The sequence below is a fragment of the Pipistrellus kuhlii genome, unplaced genomic scaffold, assembly GCF_014108245.1.
Source record: "Pipistrellus kuhlii isolate mPipKuh1 unplaced genomic scaffold, mPipKuh1.p scaffold_m20_p_8, whole genome shotgun sequence".
NCBI lineage: Eukaryota > Metazoa > Chordata > Mammalia > Chiroptera > Vespertilionidae > Pipistrellus > Pipistrellus kuhlii.
The window spans coordinates 68784892-68803351 of NW_023425584.1; the positions used below are offsets into that span (position 1 = coordinate 68784892).

At 51.6% G+C, this 18460-nt stretch overlaps 1 protein-coding gene across 3 annotated transcripts in view; it reads right to left on the reverse strand.

Annotated features, from left to right (window-relative positions):
• Window positions 1–2168: 2168 nt before the first annotated feature.
• EPHX2 (epoxide hydrolase 2) overlaps window positions 2169–18460 on the reverse strand; it is a 42621-nt gene continuing 26329 nt past the window's right edge. For 2 of the 3 annotated variants that reach the window (XM_036423788.2, XM_036423785.2), the window contains 8 exons: window positions 18243–18354; window positions 10171–10242; window positions 8470–8503; window positions 6494–6596; window positions 4760–4829; window positions 4286–4366; window positions 2737–2795; window positions 2169–2599 (listed from right to left, as the gene is read on the reverse strand). In XM_036423788.2, coding sequence (XP_036279681.1) covers window positions 2521–2599; window positions 2737–2795; window positions 4286–4366; window positions 4760–4829; window positions 6494–6596; window positions 8470–8503; window positions 10171–10242; window positions 18243–18354 — 610 coding nt within the window. In that variant the 3' untranslated portion in view covers window positions 2169–2520. Of the gene's footprint in view, window positions 2600–2736; window positions 2796–4285; window positions 4367–4759; window positions 4830–6493; window positions 6597–8469; window positions 8504–10170; window positions 10243–18242; window positions 18355–18460 lie in introns of those variants that run through there. The other variant, XR_004985598.2, reaches the window with a different exon arrangement.

Below are 18460 nucleotides of genomic sequence, written 5' to 3' on the forward strand. Positions count from 1 at the left end.
AACCAATGAATGCACAACTAAGTAGAACAACAAACTGATGCTCCCCCCCCCTTGCCCCCACCAGATTAAATAAATAAAAAGAAATCTGACCCAGGGCATAAAGTTAATTCAACATATAACACAAAATGGGAAGGCACCGTGGGGGTTCAGGAGGAGTTACCCCAAGATGTTCCTGTGTGACATGTGGATTATTTTGAGCTCTGTGGGCTCAAAAGAAACTTCTGCCCCACCCTCTCACCTGCCTAGAATAACTTGAATTAGGGGCTTGCCTACAATCAGAGATGATCAGCGGTGATGTTTTATGACCTATCTATATGGCAGAGCAAGCCACTAATTACTGATCATCTGCTCTTCTAAACATCCTTCAGTGACCTTCCTCCCCTCTGAAGCCCCAAGGTCATCGTTAGCTTGGGATGTCTAATACACCCATGTTCCCTGTCTGTCTCGGAACCTCTCATGCATGTGGGGTCTCTGTCTCCTGTGTGCAGAGTTCCCGTACGCGTGTATATGTTACATTTGGTTATTTTCTCTTGCTAACCTGTCTCATGTCTATTGGACCACTGGACAAGCCGAGAGAGCCTGGAGAGTAGAGCAACGTTCCTTCCTCCCCCACAGCACCCTCTAAGCTAGGGGTGTCGAACTCAATCAGAGAAGGGGCCAAAATCTAAAATCCAGCCTAAATCGCGGGCCGAATGGTTTACTGAACAGTCATAAACTGTCATTGTGATGGAAACGCAGCGGAGTGCAGTGATGACAGCGCGGTGCGGGCCACATTGCAAGGCCTGGCGGGACGGATTTGGCCCGCGGGCCTTGTGTTTGACACATGTGCTCTAAGCCCTCCCCTGCCTCTCACAGCTCTCTCCATCTGAATCCAGAAGACGTGACAGAGGCAGTGACCCAATGCCACCCCTTCATCGATTCAAATGCCAACTAAGAGCACTGTGTTGGGCTTTCTCTGGAATTTTTCTACTTTGAGTTGCATAAGCCAAGAATTGTTTCTGCCTTCCAAATTCTGACACAAGCCAAAGAGTCCCAAGGGGTCCTAACGTGGACACATTCTGCCCTTCCGTCTTGGCACTAATGTCACGGAACACAGTGAGTAGCTGCATGAAAAGCAGAGGCTGAGTCCTAACCCGTGACCCTTTGAACATGGAAGGTAGCTTTTAATTGATTAAAAAGTGTGGGAGAAAGTATCTGCAAATCGTATATCTTATGAGGGATTAATACTCACAATATATAAAGAAGTCCTACAACTCAACAACCAAAAAACCAACAACCTGATTCAGAAATGGGCAAGGAACTTGAATAGACATTTCTCCAAAGAAGATAGACAATGGCCAATAAGCACACGAAAAGATGCTCAACACCACGAAGTATCTGGAGCTCAGCCTACAGAACCAGACAGCATACATCTAAACCGAGGCTCTGCCTCTCACTAGCCAAGGGACCTTGGGCAAGTTATTTGAACCTCAATTTCCCGCTCTGTGAGATGGGAAGCATAGAGGTCCCCCTGGCGGGTCCCTGGCATCAGTGTATGTAAGGCTCCAGGCACACAGGGCACTTAATGACAGCTGAGACCACTTCTGACCTTCCCCTTACTTTCTATACACACACGGACACCCATATCCTTTTGGCCTGGTTACTTTATACTCATCATGATTCATAACTCAGCTCAGAGAGCCCACCCTCCCAGCTCTCCCTGCGGGAAGTGCAGCCAGGGAGGTCCGCTGCCATCTGGGAGCACGCCAGGCTTGGGGGCAGGGGGAAAGGGCTCAGGCCCCCGCTGGGGTCTGGGCGGGGGAGATGCAGGTGGGAACACTGCAGGCTAAAGGACCATTCGCTCAGGGGGAGGTCGCGGAGGATCAGTGTGGTGGGTGCAGGGATTCAGTTCGGTGATGCTGGGGGCCATTGGGAATCGGGGAGTGATCAGCTGGGTCCGGTCAGGGGGAGAACGGCCAGGCAGACCTCGAGCTTTTAGGGGAGCAGCGGGGAGGCCCTGCAATGTTCCGATCAGACCTGGTACAGACACCAGTCAGGAGGCTGCGGTGGCAGGACTGGGCGGGAGACGGGGAGACGGGGGACTTAGAGCAGGGTGGGCGGGCGACGTGGCTCCCAGGGGAGGCCAGAGGGACATTCTTAGAGCAACTCCCCCTCCCAACACAGCGAGATCACAATTGCTTAGCTTTATTCAACAAAAGTTCCGATCTCTGTGGAAATGCTCCAAAATTACCTGCTGATTTTGCTGCAAAACTATGGCCTAGTCAAAGAGAAGTCACCCCCTTAGCCACCCCCTTGTCCCCTCAGAGAACACGAATCATCCTTAGAGAGAAAGCGATGCATTTGTGCCCAGAGAATTAATAGCCTTTGCCTGTATCTACAATTACGTCCAATATTACTCACTTCCTTTAAAGAAAACAGCCCTTCAGAAGCAGGCTGCTGGTTCTGAGAGGTGCAGGTAAGACCCATCATGGTGCCAAGAGCAGCAGCCCAGCAGATGAAGGGGCTGGCCCAGGGCACACCCTAAAGCTTCGAGGCCACTGGCGGGTCCCTGGCATCGGTTTCCAGCCACTGCACGAGGATCTGGTTCAACTCGGCCGGCCTGGAAAGGGAATGAAAGACGACTCGTACCCGTCTGGACCCACTCACCTCACGCAGGTGAACGGCTGGCCCAGGAAGGCCTTTACTGAGGTGAACAGGAAGTCCCGATGGCCCCCGCCCAGGACCCCATCTCCTTACTTCTCTATCTGGGTCCAGTGTCCACAGTCCTTAATGTGCCCCCTTTTCAGGTGGGGGATCTGGAAGAAAACACGGGCCAGAAAAGTAAATGGCAGAGTGCCAGTGGGTCTGGTTTCAGGTTAGTGCGACGTGAAAGGGAGCCCCAGTGAGGAGGCACCTTCTCCTCTGCTCCCCACAGGCCAGCTCTGTCCTGAAAAACTGCGTTCTTTAGGAAAGGAATAACCACGTATCGAGCAACTGCTATGTCCTGGGTGCTCTACATACATTGTCTCACTGGAGCGTACCCATAATCCTGTTCGGTAATGGGAAAGCTCAGAGAGGTTGGGAACTTGCCCAAGGCCACACAGAGTGGCTGAGCTGATATTCAAATGCAGGGCTCACTTGTGCTCATCACAACTGTCTCCCTTCAGAATCACTAGTTCTCAGCCCTTAACTGCCTGGGAGGTGCCTGCTTGTTGTTGGCTCTCGCCATGCAGACGTGATGGTGTCCTCTTCTCCGGCTGTCTCGCTGGGGGCCGTCTGGCTTCCCCTCTGGAACCTGAACTCCACAGTGGGCCACTGCAGCCAGCACCCCGGACCCAGAGGGAGCAGCAGTGCAGCAGCTGGGACGTGGGTTTCTTCCCGACACAGCCTTGAACCCTGACCATGTGTGGGAAAGGCTGGGGGGAAATGCCCTTTTCCTCTCAGAAGCATAACACACCCCAGTGAGGTTAGCAGTCAGATACAGGGGGCTGGAATGGACCAGCAGGAGATCTTGAATTTCTACAGAAACCTTCAAGGGTCAGGACCAGGGAGCGAGGCCCGTGGGCTCACAGCTTTCCGCAGCACCTGAGCTGGATCCACAGCCCACACGTGGCAGCAATCTGTGCGCACCCTCCCCGCTGTGCCTGATGCTGCCAACGAGGCCACAGCCACCTGGGGACAGGCCGCGCTCAGCAGCTAGCCAGCCAGCGGTCATCCCACTGCAGGCCTCCCCGGTCACTACCAACCTCCACACTTTTAACAGAGGGAGCTTCCAATCCCATCATGCCCCTCCGGTGGCTCTCAGGCCCGTGGCCCACCAGCTCAGCCTGCCCCAGAGGGCTCAGCAAGGTCCTCAGGCCTCATGGAGCTCCTGCCGTTCTCCCAGCATGCATGCTCCTCGCCTCAACACCCTCTCATCCCAGGGTTCTCGTTCTCGACCTGGGTTGAGTATAGGATTAATACTGCAGGACGGGGAGCGCCTATAGGGCAGAGTCCGTATCTTACTCATCTTAACCTTCTCAGCATCTAACACGGTCCCAACACACGTAAGGCCACAGCACAAGCCCACGAAATGAATAAACGAAGGAGCGAGTGAATGAATGAGACTGCATCGGTGCAAGGAAAAGGAGGCACCACACATGTTGCTGCTCCCAGGAGGTGACAGTGATGCCACTGGGGAAGCCCTAGTCCAGCAAGTGGTTCACGAGAATATCGCTCTCTGCCCTCAGCTGCCTCTTTCCTGGAGGATACCCGCCCTCTCCCTCCCAGGACGGCACTGAGGGCCCCAGGCAGCCCCCGCCCTTACCCAGTCCTCCATGTGCTTGGACATCTTGGGAGCAAGCACTCGGTCCTTCTCTGCAGTTACCATCAGGGCGGGAATCAGGATCTGGGGAGAGACGACAGGAGGTGGTGACAGCCAGAAAAGGGGAAAATGTCCCCTCCTTGCACCTTCCACAACTCAGGGCTTCCCTCCTCTGGGGCAGGAGGCGTGCTTCCCCACTACTGACACCCGCCGCCGCCGAGGGGCCCAGCAGAGCACCGTGGCCCTGGCTCCGGCACGCTTGGCCTGAAGAGGGCATCACCCGTTCCAAGAGAAGCGTCAGCAAAAGCAGCCCCCAGGGAAACCCTTGAGGATCCCTTCCCAAAGCCCAGAGGAAGAGGACAGAGAGGAGGAAGCCAGCAGGCCAGTCTGCCCACCCGCAGCTCGGACCCAGGGCCCTGGGAAGCTGGGGTGGGGGTGCGGGCATGGGGGAGGGAGCCACACTAACCCAGCACTCACCTTTCTTCCTGTGGCTTGACAGCCCCACTTCCAGTTCCTGTCTAAGTTTCGGTACCAGTTTAGGGGACCCCTGTGTGTGTGGGGTGCAGATCAGGGAATAAAGAGAGGAAAGCTTTTAGTCCACGACTGTGCTGCGGACCCACCAGGCACCAGTCTCCCAGGGAGAGCCAAGCTTCTGGGGGGAAGAGGACTGAGGCCAGGACAATCGTGCCGAAGTGCCAGCTTGGGGACACATGGGGTTCGCGGACAGGGTCTGTGGAGGGGATTGTCCCACGGAAGCCGGCCCCACAGGACTCTCCATGTCGTCCCAGGCTGGCATGTAAGCGGTGGGAGCTTGTTTAGTGCCCTCACCATCCAGAGGCCACGCCCCTGCCCTGGGAAACCCCTGGAAAAGGGACTTTAGGGGGTGGCACACAGGGACAGCCAGGGTGGCTCTGGGCTGGGCCTAGAACCCTCTCCCAGTCCTTGGGCCGAGTCGGGTTGGTGTTCTTGGGTCTCGCAGCTCTAGGCCCTGGGGATACCTTGGACAAGCCACATGCCCTTTTGGGACTTTTCGTTTTTCCTCCTGCTCAAGGAGGGCGCGAGACCACATTATCTCTATGCTCCCTCCCAGAGCAAATCTGTCCTCAAACCTGAGGATCTTACATTGTCTTCACCTCAGAAGAAGAAGAAAAAAAAGAAAAAGAAAAAAAAAAAAGCTTAAAAAAGGTTGTAGTGGTGCAAGGGATGCTGGGGCTAAAGGCTGGGGGCCACCGGCTATAGTATAGAGGACTTCCGGGCGGGGCTGACCAAGGCAGTGCCCAGGGCTTGGCTTTCTGTGTCCTTGGGTTGGAGTCAAGGATGGAAGTGTAAGCAGAGAGGCAGGAGGGAGAGAAGAAGGATGCAAATGTGAACTGCAACAGCCTTGAAGCAACCGTGAGTTTCCAAGACTTGCAACATGTAAATATTCGAAGGGCTATGCGGGAAAGGGGCTGTTGGAGCAATTCTTTGTGGTTCCAGAGCAGAGGCCCAGAGCATCAGCGTGAGCACAGGTCTGGGCCAAAGGCCTGGGCTGGGCACCTGCTACAGGTGGAGACCCCTGAGAGCACGAGCTGGGCGGGAGAAGCCGGGCACAGAGGCACACACTGTGCGGCATGAATGTGAAAGGCCCGGGTGGGCAAGTCCGTGGAGATGGGGGGCAGACGGTGACTGCCTGGGACTAGGGGGTGCAGGGGAAGTGGAGGAGGGCTGACTGCTCAAGGAAATGGCGTTTCTTTTTGGGGCGATGAAATCGTCCTGACATGGAACAGGGCGATGTCTGCACGGCTTCGTGAACGGGCTGAAACCACAGCCCTGGACGCTTGCAGAGGGTGGATTCTATGGGCGAGAGCTCAACAAAGCTGTTTAAAAAGAAAGAGAGGTCTCCAATCCCCCTAAAAATGGAGGCAGTTTTTGAGTTTTGAGTTTTCGATGTTTTTCTGAAGAACTCAGAACTGTCATTTGATTCGCACAGGGGTCGTGACTGAAAAAAGGTTAAAAGCATCTGCTCTGAGGGGGCCCATAGGTACAGGGAGGTGAGCCATCCTCAATGAGAGCCGATCACCTGCAGGACAGGCCCGATCACCTCCCACCCCGGAGACAGGTAAGCAGGGGCTGCGGGGCCAAGGTGGGGGTGATCGGCCTGTCCTGCACTCAGAGCACAGCAGCCGTGTGCAGACCAGCCCCCTCCTGTGTCCCCGGCACCTCTCCACCTACCTGAAACCGGACTTCTTGAACTGCTGCACGTAGAACCGGATGTCCTCCTCGGTCACCAGCCTGCTGAGGCTGGGCTCTTTCGGGGATTTCACAAAGAGTCCTCCTGCAAACAGCCGCTTGTTTCCGACCCCACGCCCTCGGCCAGGGGTCCCAGCAACGAGCGCCGGCCTTCACAACGGGGGCTGACCCCTAACTGCCTCCCGCCTGCCTCCCCTGGTGCTCCTTCCTCCATTCGCTCTTACCCGCAGGAAGCCCCTTTCCCGCAGGAAGCCCCTTTCCTCTCTGTCAGAGAAGTCTGTGTTGCCTCTGACATTCTAGAACCCAACAGTGTCACACCCAGGCCTCAGCTCCTAGGACACACACGAGGACTGACCACCGCCTCCTGTCCTTCCAAAACGTACACCTCCGTCCCAGGGTGACACCTGACTTCGGCCCTGCCAGCCCTCCAGCTCTCCCACTCCCCGAGACGAAGCCTTTGCCCCATCCTTTAATGAATTCCATCCCTCTTCAGATGTCTCCATGCGAGTCTTAGAATGTTCACAGGTGACTGCTCCGATCGTCCTCGGAGCCTGGAAAACCATCCGGCCAGGGCACAGGCGTGCTGCTACCCTGGGCACATTCACGGACCCTCCCTCAGTGTCCCCGGTGTGGAATCCTATTTGTTTTCAGGGGTGTACACTGTGTCCTGGCAGTCCCCCGTCTTGCAGGGGGGCAACCCCATGATGCTGATGAACAGCCCAGGGACCACCGCCATTTCATGGGGTCAGTCCCATGGGGCTCCCCGGTCTCAGGCTGGAAGCTTTGGAGGCATGGGAGCTGGGGTGCAGCCTTCTGTGAGCTACACCGCAGGGCTACCTGAGCACGTGCCTCTGTGATGAAGCACTGAGCCTCCGGAGCTCCTAACTCTCTACTGTCTCGGGGCCGGGGTGAGATCCCCCACCGCCCCCCTCCCTGTGTCCTGCAGTCCGTCCGCCTCCCCTTGGACTCCACGACTCCGCTGCATGTGTTTGGATGTCTGTCCCTGCCTCACCAAGTGTGAGTTCAAACTGTCTGCAGAACAAAGGGATGCAGAGTGACTGAGTGACCGAGAAAAGGAATGGAAGGAGGAGGCGAGAGGAAAGGGAGGCGTGGTCTTGACCAGTGAGAGGAGTATGGCCTTTAGGGCCAGAGGAGTTGGAGCCCAACCCGGCCACTCGGACAAGTTCCTTAACTCTCTGAGCCCCATTGTCCTCACGTGTAGAATACAGATAATAATGGGATTTTTTTAGAGTGTCATGAGGGTTATAAATAATGTATCTAAAGAGGGCGAGGCCAGCATTCGATGCACACAGTAGGTGCACAAACAAGTAGTAGTGTCCTCATTATCAATAAAAGTACAAGTGAATAATGGCAAGGCCAGAGTGTGGGGCTAAGTTAGGGTCTGTGGGAAAGGTGCTGGATCTCAGAGCCAAGGATGAACTCCAGTCTGTTCTCTGCTCTGACTCCTCACTTGTTTCCAACCCAGGAGGGAGGACAAGGGTGGAAATGTGATGTGACTGGATGACAGGACATGGGGCTGGGATGGAGGAGAGGACAGTGGACTGTGACCGAGGACACCTGGCTTGGGGTCTAGCCTGACTCTCCCTCTGCCTGCACCAGGTGGCCCTGCAGATGTTGGCTCCTACCTTGGGCATCAGTCCTTGTCAGCAGAGGCTGGGATTGACCTGACAAGCTCTAAGAGTCCTCTGAACTCTTACTGTTTAACATCTGGAACTCAAAGGTCCCTGAAGGAAAGGAACCTGAGGCCCCGTGGCCAGCCCAGGGCTAAGGGGAGTGTCAGTCACCCACGGGGAACCCTATGTTAAGCAAGTCACAGTTCAGAGTGGGCAGGTGGCTGTTTCTGCTCAGAGAGTCAGATGGAGAAATGCTCATTTAACGCTCAGCTGGCTCCTGCCATGGCCCTCCTGTCTCCCTTCCCTCCTAAGAACACCTCTTACCATTTTCACAGACATTGTACGTCTTGAGTTCCATCTGTAGGAAGAAAAGGTGGAGATTATGTCATGGGTAAATAAAACATACTGGAACAGGTCACCTACTAGTGCCATCAGACTAGTACAAACATGCTAACCTCCCGAGAGGTAGGCAAGTTCTCAGGGGTCACAGCAGAAATAGCTAACAATCAAAGCTCTGGGCCCAGGCTGACCCCCCCGGCCCCTTCCTTCCGGCCCACCTCCACCCCCTCATCCCAAGTCCTTGCAGGTCTTGGTGATATAAGAACTTGATTATGTCAACCAATGGGAATAAGAGATGAGACCTTAGGTCTATGGCCGATGGAAGTTAAAAATAAGACCCTCCACAGTAGATCTGTGGTGCCACCCATCTGTGGTGCCAGTCCATTCAGTTTGGAACTGTGAGAAAACCAAAAAATGTTCACCCAGAAATTCATGGCTACAAGCCTGCCTTCACCAGTGCTTGGGTTTGGATTTACACTCCATGATCTGGAAATCCCCAAGAAGCAAAGTCAACAACAACCACAACAAAGTGAGGCGGGGCTGGTAACACCACCAGGATGCCTGAGAGCAGCCAGTGCTAAAACACAAGAGGCCATTTCCTCAATCCCAGCTGAAGCCAATAGGCGCAGATTTGGTGCTGCTTGAAAGTGAGCTCACAAACTAAAATTACAAAACTCTCTCTCCCACCCCTTCCTCCAAATCCAATCGCAAGAGACAGCAAACATAGCAAATAATGAATATCAAATGATAGAACTTGTGTGAGAGATGGGAAGAATGAAAATGAATACGCTTAAAATTATTAAAAATGTAAAAGAAACTGAAAAACAAGAACAGAACAATAGATCGGGGTGATCTGAAAAGGAACCAAATAAAACTCATAAACTTCAGAAAATGTTCATTGAAACAAAAAACACACACAAAACTTCAAAGATGGGTTATCCTGCAGATTAAACACCACTAAAAAAACCAATAATAGGGTATACATGAGGCAGATTTTGCATAAACAATGACAGGAGCCTCTAAAAGAAAAGAAAAAAGTCAACCTAGAATTTCATATTTCAACTATTCTTCAAGATTGAAAGCAAAATAAAGACATTTTTCTGGCCAAAAATAAATAAATAAATAAAAAATTATGAGTTTACTGCTAACAGACTGGAAAGAGCTAACTACAAAAGAAGGTCCTTCAGAAAGAAGCGATTGAACTCAATATAAAAAAGTGAGATGCCAGAAGTGGCCAGCACAGAAAGTGGCAGACTTGGAAAGACTAAGCAGGCGCTGACTATATGAGGGTGGGTGGAGGAAATGGAGATAAACCATTATAAGCAACTGTGGTTGTTCATGAAAAGGGTCGAAACAGCAATTAATTTGGGGCTTTGAGAAACAATTATGCATGTCGGTATAATTTCTCCACAGTCACTATTATAACCATTCTTTGATTTTAGTTTCAAAGCTTTACTGGTGTGTGGCAGTGAGGATGTGACCTTCCCTCATTAGTGTGACCAGTAGAGTGAGGATCCCACTCACCCTGACTACAGAAACCAAAGGGAAGAAGGCCAGCTTGCTCATTCCCAGGCTCCAGTTCCCACCCCATCCTCCGAGGGAGGCCATCCAGAGACCTGTGCACCTCTGCAGCTCCCCCTCCCTGCCACCTAGCCCCCTTCTACCCTTCCACCCCGTACCCCTCACCTCATCGTTTGCTCTGAAAAAGAGTTTGAAAGTCCGATACAGGTCCTCTTCCAGTTCAGCCTCAGCCACTCCCTAAAACAAAGTGTAAAGGAAGTCAGCTGTCTCTGAGGCACGGATCCACCAGGCGCACCACTCAGAAATAACAGAGATCCTTCCTCCACACAGCCCCTGAGGGACCAGTGTCAGGGGAAGGAACTGAGGCAGAGCATGGCAGTGTGTCTTAGTCTATTCCAGCAGCTACAACAGAACCACAAATTGTGTAGTTTACAAACACAGATACTTATTTAGTCTGGAGGCTGGGACGTCCAAGACGAAAGCCCCAGCAGATTCAGTGTCTGGTGAGAACTCACTTCCTGGTTCACAGATGGCTTCTTCTCACTGTGTCCTCACATAGTGGGAGGGGGCAGGGGACTGACTATCTGGGGTTTCTTTTTACAGGGGCACTAATTCCATTTGTGAGGGTTCCACGCTTGAGACCCAACCGTCTCCTATTAACATCACATCAGGATTAGATTTCAAGATATGAATTTGTGGTGGGATGAGGGCGGGGAGTGGACACAAACATTCCGTCTATAATAGCAAAGTGCCAATCTATTTTTATCTCCTCCTTTTCAACTGCTCACCCAGGTGACAACTAAACTGGATTGCAGAATATTTTCTACATGGGTGCCCTGCTTTCCCACCTTTCTGATTTAAAATATTGTAGCTCCCACCAAGAACACCTACATCCCTCAGTTTGGCCTTCAACATCTGTCCCAAACACTGCCTTCTCCATGAAGTCCTGTCTCCCCCCTCATAATAAAATAACTGCCTTTCTTGGCTCCCACTGAGCCTTTGATGTGTCTCCTTGGAGCTCCCTGAGAGCAGGGAAGCATCTACTCATCTTGTTCCTGGGATCATCTGTGACTGGTCCTGGGTAGGGGCTGACGGTATGTACATCCCTCTCCGAGGACTGTTCCCAGAGAGGAGGGTCCAATAGGCCAGGCAATAAGGCACTGCAGTGGCCAGCGCCCTCCGTCCCAGCACACTGCAAGAGTCCCTTCTCCCCACTGCGTTGTTTGTTCTGCATATTGCAGACCATGAGAGCTCTGGATCCACCGGATGCCAGCACCGCAGCAAAGGACATTTGTCATGAGGCGGTGCTGGGTCTGCAGTTTGTGGTTTTATGAGGAAAGTGATGTTGCCGAGTTAATTACAATCTCTTACATCTGTAAGATTCAATTATGATGGAGAATCAATCTGCTATGTGATGGATGCCGAGGCAAGAATCAGCCACGGGAGGAAGTACATTTAAAGTGATGGATGAAAGCCCGTCAGCCCTGTCGCCACGGGTCATCGCGCTTATTTATTGAGAGCAGCCCCGTCCCAGAAACCACGGCTGTTCAGGAGCCCAGGGGTGGATCTCAGTGCGTGGAGGCATAGTCGCAGGCCAGAGGTCTGGGCGGGGCTTTGGCTCTCAAATGGTCCTTCAAGAGCGAACAGATGCCAAGAGGGTCCATAGAAAATCCAGGGAGCTCCCACAAAGCGTGAGTGTGGGCAGCTTCTGGGCCTAAGCAGCCAAGACCACAGGCGCTGTCTCACAGGGGACATGGGAGCCGCCCTCTCATCAGCGGGCCGGAGACAGCAGCTCTGATTCATGTTCCGTCTACTTGATGATAACTGGAATTTCTGTGAAACTCTGGGCCAAGTTCTCTCAAAGCACGCCAGAAAACAGGGTTGTCTCTGGGTTGAGGATGCCAGGGGATAGAGGCATCTGATGCCTGGGCAAAAGGAGAAAACTATTATTCCCCGCAGCTGGGCCAGGCAGACGAGATAGAGGAGTCAGGCCTCAGAGCGGCCGTGGCTTCCCGCGTCACTCTGATGCCACACTCGCTGGTCACACGGCACTGAGATGGGAAGGCCATCTGAGGATGAAGACCCTCGGGCTGAGGTGTGAGCTTGTTCGAAGGTGGATTATAAATGGCCAGGCTGGAAACGAGAACCCCAGACTCAAGCCCCTCAGTGTTTGGTTCTTTTCACTGTAACATAATACCACCCACTGAAGAAAACAAAAATGAAATGCCAAGAGTGTCTTTCATGAATGGCACAAAAACAAAACCATGATAAAGTTGAAGACGGGTGAAATGAATCATAGTCCATCTGAAAAGGAATAAGGTAAATCTATATGTACTGATAGGAAAATCTGTCTAAGATCTATTGAATAAAAAAGCAAAATGGTTCAATTTATACTAAAAAATATGTATACATTCATGTGCGTGCACACACACACACACACACACACACACATTTAAAAGCATTTATTTTTTAAATGGGAAATACCAAACCATTCACAGTAGCTAGTTCTAGATGAGGGAAGGGGGATTTGACTTATTTCACACAACTCAGTACTTTTTTTAAAAGCTCATTTTTTTTTTGTCTTTGCTGCCTCCTCGTCCTCCTTTTCTTACTAGTGCAAATGCAAAGCCTATTATCCCTTCTTCACCAAGCAAAGAAAAACACACCTTTTAGTATTGGTTTCCACCAGACCTGGCACATTCTCAGGGCAAGATAGTAAACACGTGGGCTAAGGGTTCAAAGAGCTGAGGGTGGGGCTGGATCTAAACTTGGAATGTGCCTAAGCCACGCCCCACAGTGCTCTGCAAACTAGAGCAGGAGGTGGAAAGGGCGGCACAGAGGAGCCTTCCTTAGGCTGAAAGAGTCTGGAATGACCTTGAGCCCTCAGGGATGATTCCTCCAGGCTGGAGAGCAATGGGAACCGATTTGGGAGGAGAGATAGGAAGGAAGGCTGTCTACCAACAGCCATCCCTGAAGCACAGTTGTACCTGTCATATTTAAGTTATTGGCCTGGATTCAGCTTACATTTGCAGCTATAACCTATTTGAAAACCATCCAGTGAGACCATCCTTTTTCCGAGAGGATGCCGAGGGCCAGAGATGGGAAGGGACTTGTTCCATCTCTCAGTAGGTAGCAGGCATGCTGGCAGAACCAGGTGCACGGTTTCTCCTTAAGACTCTGCTCTGTGCTTACCCAGAGCATGCCAGCAGGATTCCTGGGCTCCTGGCGGTGGCCAGACCACTGGTTTCAACACCCACCGTTTCCCTGACAAGAAGCTTTGCTCTTAAGAACAAACCACCCCCAAACTCTTCCTCTAGATCACATGTGTCAAACACAAGGCCCGCGGGCCAAATCCGTCCCGCCAGGCCTTGCAATGTGGCCCGCACCGCGCTGTCATCACTGCACTCCACTGTGTTTCCATCACAATGACAGTTTATGACTGTTCAGTAAACCATTCGGCCCGCGATTTAGGCTGGATTTTAGATTTTGGCCCCTTCTCTGATTGAGTTCGACACCCCTACTCTAGATGTTACACCCAGCTGCTGTAAGAGAACAACAGAGGTACTGATTTTCTCACAATGACTGTATCAACCTTTGAAACCTCACCGTCCCGCTGGAACTGCCTTTCCCCTGAGGTCACTGTTCCAATGAAGACTTCGAGCTTATCCTCGCTTGCTCCTCCCCTCTCTTCTGGGACACACAAGACACAATCAAGTCCAAGCTCCTTCCCACCATGGGTTCTAAGTCAAGTAAGACCAGGTCAACATCCTGAACCCGTCGTGCACCTATTCTCAGCCAGTTAGTAAGCTCGTCAGTCTCTGCTTGCTCAGCGGGAAAGCAGGGAGAGATGCCACAGGCCTGTTGTGAACACAACTAACCGCATCCGACACTCAAAAAAGCAATAGCTGCAACCCCACTGTCCATCGATGGACGAATGAAGAAACCAAGGTCACGTACAGCAGGCTATCATTGCCGGAAAGAGAAAGGACACTCTGACACGTGCTACAGTGTGAATGAACCCTGAGGACGTACTGCTAAGTGAAATAAGCCAGACACAAAAGGACAAACACCGGAGAATTCCACTTAGAGGAGTGAGATTCAGAGGCAGAAAGCAGCATGGGTGCTGCCAGGGTTGGGGGGGGGGGGTGGCGGGGGCGGGTAGTGAGTGGGGAGTTAATGTTTAACGGGAACAGTTTCAGTTCTGCAAGATGAAGCGAGCTCTGGAGAGATGGTGGTGATGGTTGCATAACAATGTGAATGCGCTGAATGCCATTGAACTGTACACTTGAAATGGTTAAAATGGTAAATTTGATGTTATGTGTATTTTACAACTTAAAAGTAATAAAAATAATAAAAATAAAAATAACTTTAATGAGCTTAATCCCACTGATTAAGTTTGATCAAAACACCATATACAGTGAAGCTATTACTTCCTTTTTTCTATTTCCTGTAATTACACAAATACTGCTTTTTTTAAAGCAGTATTTCTCAAAGTGTAGTCTGAAGAAACCTTGGGGAACCCTGTAGCCCTTTGAGGGCACAAACTAGAAGATGCACAAATATGCGCTAGATGAAATGATGAATATTAATTCTTCACAAGTAATACTAGTTAAAACATTTCTGACCGTTGAACATATTTGTAATGCTCAATCCCTCATTACAGGGCACCTTTGTTTCACAGCAGCTAGGAGTCCTCTTACAAATATTCAGTCAAAAGGATGAAAAAGAGAAGAAAAGAAAAAAAAAGAGGTAGAAGAGAAAAAAGTGGACCCGAAACCCCACCCCCTCCCTCTCCCTCTGGATTCTCCACACGGGGGACCCCACTGGCGGGGCCTGAGTGTTGAGGGCCTATTGTAACCTATGCACAGGGCTTGAGGCGGGGCTAGGGGAGAAGGTACAAGGGTGAGAAGTGACAAAGGTGCATGCAGAGGCCTGTGGGGTGGGTGCTCTGGGAGGGAAGCTCTGGGCACACAGAGGGCAGTGGGAGGGGTTGGACTCCCGTGGTGGGAGCCACGCAGAGCCAGAGATTAAAAATGGGTCAAATAAGAGGTGATAGGGACCCAAACCAGCTTTCCAATTTAGTGTGGCGCTCTGTCCCCTCCTCAATTCCCAGAGGCCAAGCAGCTGCCACTCAAGAACCAAGATCCACCATTTGCTTTCCTCTCCCTCACCAGATGCTTCCCCAGCGTGTGGTACCAGGTGAAGCCAACCCCAGGGAAAGGGCGACAAGCAGAACATCACACCTTAGACTGGCCTCCGGCTTCTAGTCCAGCTGAGAGGATCTTCACGGGCCACCTGTGATAGGGTGATGAGCTCCACTTCCGCTGACATCGACTACAACTTGGGGCTCCTTTCCACAAGGAAGCTACCTCCTTCCAGTCCCACTCATGGATTGCATCCCCAAATGCCTGTTTCTCACAGTCCCCACCCTCCTTCCACACTGTCCCCCTCCTGTTGTCATCCTCCTATTTCCTTCACAAGGGACAGTCTCTTCTTCCTTTACCCACCTGTTACGGGCTGAACTATGTCTCCCCGAAGTTCCTATAAAGTCCTGATCCCTAGCAGCTCAGAAAGTAACGGTCCTGGGAGATAGGGTCTGAGAGAGGCGTCCTTATGAGGAGAGGAATTTTGGACACAGAGACAGCCGCACAGAGGCTATACCATGTGAGGTAGGGGTGTCGAACTCAATCAGAGAAGGGGCCAAAATCTAAAATCTAGCCTAAATCGTGGGCCGAATGGTTTACTGAACAGTCATAAACTGTCATTGTGATGGAAACGCAGCGGAGTGCAGTGATGACAGCGCGGTGCGGGCCACATTGCAAGGCCTGGCGGGACGGATTTGGCCCGCGGGCCTTGTGTTTGACACATGTGATGAGGACACAGGGAGAAGGGGGCCATCGACAAACAAAGGAGGAGGCTTTGTAGAAACCAGCCCAGTAGAACCTTGATCTTGGACTTCTGGCCTCCAGAAATCAGTGATATTAAATTCCGTTGTTTAAGCCTAAACTGGTTTGGCTCAGTGGATAGAGCATTGGCCTGAGGACTGAGGGTCCCGAGTTCGATTCCGGTCAAGGGCATGTACCTTGGTTGCGGGCGCATTCCCGGTGGGAGGGTGTGCAAGAGGCAGCTGATCGATGACTCTCTCTTATTGATATTTCTAACTCTATTCCTCTCTCTTCCTCTCTGTGAAAAATCAATAAAATATATATATATTTTAAATTCTGTTGTTTAAGTCACTCAGTCCACGGTACGTTGCTATGGAAGCCCTAACTGACTACTGTGCCACCTAATCATACCCTTTCTTCAAGAGCAGGGCGGCTTCAGACTAATTAAGGTCATTTTGTCTCCATTCAAACGTGAGGAAGCTGACTCTTCCCACACTCCAGGCTGTGGCTCAGGAGGGCTCTGGCTTCAGTGGAGAATGTGATACTTTGAGTGTCTTTTCATGATATTGCTGGACACATCTGGCATCTTACTGAATGGGTTAGGTTAGTGCTCAAATAAAAACTTCCTCTTTCGAGGCACCATCTCTTAGAGAAAAGTTACTCACTGAATCAAAATTGGGGTGGTTGTCGCCCAGCCAGCATGGTTCAGTGGCTGAGCATCAATCTATGAACCAGGAGGTCATGGTTTGAATCTGGATCAGGGCACATGCTCAGGTTGCAGGCTTGATTCCCCAGTGTGGGGTATGCAGGAGGCAGCCGGTCAATGATTCTCTCTCATCACTGATATTTCTCTCTCTCTCTCTCTCTCTCTCTCTCTCTCTCTCTCTCTCTCTCTCTCTCTCTCTCTCTCTCTCTCTCCTGTCCTCTCAGAAATAAGTAAAAATCTATATATATAAAAGTGTAAGTGACAGTTAAGACTGAACATTTCGTCAACCAGTTGCCATGACACGCACTGACCACCAGGGGCAGACGCTCAATGCAGGAGCTGCCCTCTGATGGTCAGTGTGCTCTCACTGGGGTGCACTGCTCAGCCAGAAGCTGGGATCATGGCTGGTGAGAGCAGCTGTGGCGGAGGTGGCGAGAGCCTCTCCCAGCTCGGTAGCAGTGCTACCAAGCGGTGGCACCAGGCACAGTGGGCTGGGATGAACACAGGGCCTGGCCCTGGCTTGGGCTACTCCCTGGCCACCTGCTGCTTGGCACACTGCTACATCCCCCGAGGGGTCCTGGATTGTGAGAGAGCACTGGCCAGGCTGAGGGTCTCTTCTCTCTCCTCCCCCCCCCCCCCAGTGTACAAATCCATGCACAGGGCCTCTAGTATATTATAAAACACACACACACACATACACACACACACACACACACACACACACACACACACACTAAAACTGGGTTGGTTGTGACCTTTGCTATAAATGGTACGACCTTCAAGCATCGGAAAGTCAAAAGCTGGGTGAGAGACGTGAGGAAACACTCTTGTGTTCTTGATTAATGAATTGAATCCATCTTCTCTTTTTACAGTGTTAAGGAAACTTCTTTTATCCTTTCTGGAATTACCCGGATATAGCCGGACATTGGGGTCCACAGTCCACAAATGAATGATGAGCAGGTGCCCCCACAGCTGAGGTCAGCTATGGGGGTTAGGGAGGCAGATGATGCTGGCTCACATTGCTGCTCTCAGTGAATCCCCATGAAATGTGGCCGTGACACCCCATCACACATATCACCCAAGCTCCAAGAGGCATCCTGGGTGTTGGGGCACATGGGATGACACCTAAGAACCCCTCCACATCTCCCAAAGCACACAAAGGGCCAGTGCAGGGCTTTTAGGCTCCTGTGATCACAAACCTTACTCCTCAAGAAGCCGATATACCAGGTCCCTCCCCATCAAGGAAGGAAGGAGGGAAGCAAGAGGCCAGGGGCTGTCACCAACAAGAAGTGGGTTCTACCCCAATATCAGGCAGAGGAATAAGAGGAAACAGCTCCAAACTAGTGCTCAGCTCCCACTCCACAGTTGTGGAGAAGCAGGAGAACCCGGTTCTTCTCACCACCCCAAATACAAACACACACACACACACACACACACACACACACACACACACACGCCATCACCTGGAAAGGACCAGCTGAGCTCTGGAGTCAGTTTCACCTGAGCCCACCTGTACAATAATTTATGACTAAAGCCACAGAAAATTAAAGAGGACAGCGTTACATCAAGCCAATGGGGAGGGGAGAGAAAGGGGAAAGAAGAACAATACCTTGCTGGGGTCACTGATCTCAAGGCCCCAAACTTACCGGTTCCTGGAAATAGAGCTGGTAACTAAAAACAGGATTGGCTTTGATTATCTCCATCAGGGGCACATTGGGGTTTGCTGGCATGAAGGGAGTATTCAAACTTGCCACTGCCCTATGGGAAGAAGAGGCACCAAGACTTAGACCCTGTAAGACGACAGTCTATAAGGACCAGAAAGGACCTTACACATCAAGCCAAAGCTCAAAGCGGGAAAGTGATG